Source organism: Chrysoperla carnea, chromosome 5 (genome assembly GCF_905475395.1).
Source record: "Chrysoperla carnea chromosome 5, inChrCarn1.1, whole genome shotgun sequence".
Lineage (NCBI taxonomy): Eukaryota > Metazoa > Arthropoda > Insecta > Neuroptera > Chrysopidae > Chrysoperla > Chrysoperla carnea.
The window spans coordinates 73065607-73068760 of NC_058341.1; the positions used below are offsets into that span (position 1 = coordinate 73065607).

Genomic DNA, 3154 nt, shown 5'->3' on the forward strand with positions numbered 1-3154 from the left:
TGATCAAAACGGTAACTTAATTGACTTTCGTGGTGAGAATATTATCGTACGTTTACATCTATGTCATGATAACATACAACAACAATAGACGACAACAATACAGTATCAAGACATCATCATCATCATCATCATCATCAGAATCATCAACGAAAAAAAACATTGGAAAACTAACAACAGAGAACAGGGAATTTTTGAAAAGTTTGGGACTTGTTTTAAAAAACAATGTATAGTGCTGAAATGTTGAATATATCTGATGGCGTTCACTTTGATGAGAGTATTACAAAAATTGAGTACCACAGCTATTCACCATTTTTATCGACGTTTAACAACAGTGATGAAATACGAATTTGTATTCAAAATCAAAATTTAAATATTTTGACCTGTGAAAGTTTCCTCTACATAGAGGGGACTGTGAAAAAAGTTAGCGATAATACATTATCAGCTACCGCCAAATTGGTAAACAATTATCCTTCTTATTTATTTGAAGAGATACGCTATGAGATAAATGGCATTGAAATTGATCGTGTTCGCAACGTTGGACAAACCTTAACATTAAAAAATTATATCTCACTTAATGATAATGAAAGTAAATTGCTTTTAAATGCTGGTTGGTGTATTGAAAATAATATTGATTTCTCCGATGGTAATATTAATATTTGTATACCATTAAAGAGAATTTTAGGCTTCGCAGAAGATTATACGAAAATTATTCCAAATGTTAAACATGAATTAATTTTGAATCGTGCACGGAATGATTTAAATTCAATTATATCACCAACTGATGATATGAAATTTGAAATTACAAAACTACAATGGCACGTTCCACACGTTCAACTTCAGGATGAGCAGAAACTATTATTATATAAATTTATCAATAGTGGTAAATCAATTAAGATGAGCTTTCGAAGCTGGGATATGTATGAATATCCAGTTCTTCCAACTACAACACACCAAGTCTGGGCAGTAAAATCATCAACACGTTTGGAAAAGGCTAGATATGTTATCTTCGCTCTACAAACAAATCGACGAAATTTGAAAGAGAAGGATGCAAGCCGTTTTGATCATTGTAATTTGACTGATATAAAAGTGTTTTTAAATTCAGATGTGTATCCATACAGTGATCTTAATATAGATTTTCAAAATAATCGATTTGCCATACTATACGATATGTATTCCAAATTTCAAGAATCATATTATAAAACCAACAGCCAACCACTCTTAACACCCGCACAATTCAAAGAAATAGCTCCCATTGCCCTCATAAATTGTTCACACCAAATGGATGAAATAAAGATTGGACCAGTGGATCTTAAAATTGAATTCAAATGTAAATCTAATATTAAGCCTAATACTAGCGCATATTGCCTAATTTTACATGATCGTATTGTCGAATATAATCCACTAACAAATGATGTAAAAAGATTATAAATAAAAAATTTATTATTATTTAAAATAAATTAGTTTCCTTGAACACTTTTATCAACTTCCTACAGGTTTTTTTAAATTTAAACAATAATAACCACATGCATCCGAAAAAAAATTTTTGGAGATAAAATTTCATTGTATAAATAGGACTTTTTGCGAGTTAATTTACTTTAGTAGTCAGTTTCATTACATTCGTATTAACATTATTTTTTTTACTTGTGTTGCTGTTGTTGTTGTTGTTGTTGTTGAAAAAAATGGAAGCCGAAAAGGTATTTTACAAAAATAAAAATAGTTTTTATTCACATTTTTTGTTGGGGAGTTCATCAGTACCAAAACCTGTTGAAATGCATGTGTATGATCAAGAGCATGATAATAATTTTACGAAAATGCAAGTTGAATTAGCAATTGAGAAGGTGGTTAGGGAGTATGGATCAATTTTGAAGTTCTACTCGGCCAAGTATCCAAGACGTGGTCTAAGTAGTATGCAAAATTTGATGGAAGCAATACAAAAAACGGATGAGTTTTTTTATTACGACCTAACAAATTATACGGATTTATTTGCGAAACGTATACCGCTACCACTTTCCATACACAATTCTAATTGATCAACACATTTATTTTTTTTGTCATACTTAAAATTAATAGTATAAAATATTCATATAGATTTTAAATGAATTCCGCTGCCAAGTGTGTCGAGAGGTTTTTAATGTGCATATATACCAATGCGATAACTTCCATTCGGTGTGTGATGGATGCTATTTTTTTCCAATCGCATCCAACAGCGCTGCAATAGATAGATGTCCTGTATGTCACGAACATAAACAATTTACAAGAAATCAAGTATTGGAGAGGATGATGGATATGGAGGTTGTGTGTCCGAACGATATGTGTGGGAAGAAATTGCAAATTTCTAAATTTCGATATCATGAGAGTGATGACTGCGTGAGCATGGCTATCACACGATGCATACTCCCATTGTGTAATTGGAAAATGTTTACAAACTCACAAGATTACATTAAACATCTTCTTCTCTTTCATGGAATTCCGACACATGATGTTAGCGATACAGTGGAGCAGCTGAATTTATTATTAGAATATAAAAATAATGAAGGATGTAAAGAAATTCTGAAATTTATTAGATTCGGTGAGAACTTTTTTTATATTCATTATAGTAATGAATTATTAGAGGTTGAATTTAAAATAGTTCCCATAATATTAAAAAATAGGTTAGCTATTGAAATATGCTTTTATGATGTAGATACTATGCTATCATTTAAAAATATTTTAAGGGCTAAAACCAATTTTGAATTTTCGATATCATATAAACAACTTCAAAGATTGTTTTCTGATCGGACAGAAAACCGGGTTTTTCAGTTTTTGTGTAATGTTATTAGATAAAAAATTTTTTTTATATCCTACATTTTTTTTGTCTTTTAATTATTACTTGTAGATATCTAATTTATTTTTTTTTTTTTAAATTACATGATCGAAAACTAAATTTTGATTATGTTTTTTATTGTAAAAATCTGCATTGTGTAAATTATGGCTACTATTCCAGTTAATTTGCTTGTGTTTCAACTAAATTTCGATCATATTTTTTTTGTAAAAATCTGTTGTGTACATTATGGCTACTATTCTAGTTAATTTGATTTTTTTCGTTGTATAATTTAAAAAATTCCAACCATTTTTGATCAAAATCAGATTGATAAATGTATAATTTTGAATGTAC

The 3154-nt window shown here is 29.4% G+C and overlaps 1 protein-coding gene across 1 annotated transcript; it reads left to right on the forward strand.

The window, feature by feature from the left end:
- The first annotated feature begins 222 nt into the window (after nucleotides 1–222).
- On the forward strand, nucleotides 223–1428 carry LOC123301416. Its single transcript, XM_044884154.1, has 2 exons — nucleotides 223–456; nucleotides 673–1428. The coding sequence occupies exons 1-2, from the start codon at nucleotides 223–225 to the stop codon at nucleotides 1426–1428; spliced, it is 990 nt and encodes a 329-aa protein (XP_044740089.1).
- Nucleotides 1429–3154: the final 1726 nt, after the last annotated feature.

What these genes read in the sequence shown, in the direction of transcription:
- LOC123301416 (XM_044884154.1), top strand. Translation starts at nt 223, where the DNA reads ATGTATAGTGCTGAAATGTTGAATATATCTGATGGCGTTCACTTTGAT. An exon ending in TATCAGCTACCGCCAAATTG is followed by an intron (nt 457 to 672) that starts GTAAACAATTAT and finishes ATACCATTAAAG; the next exon opens with AGAATTTTAGGCTTCGCAGA.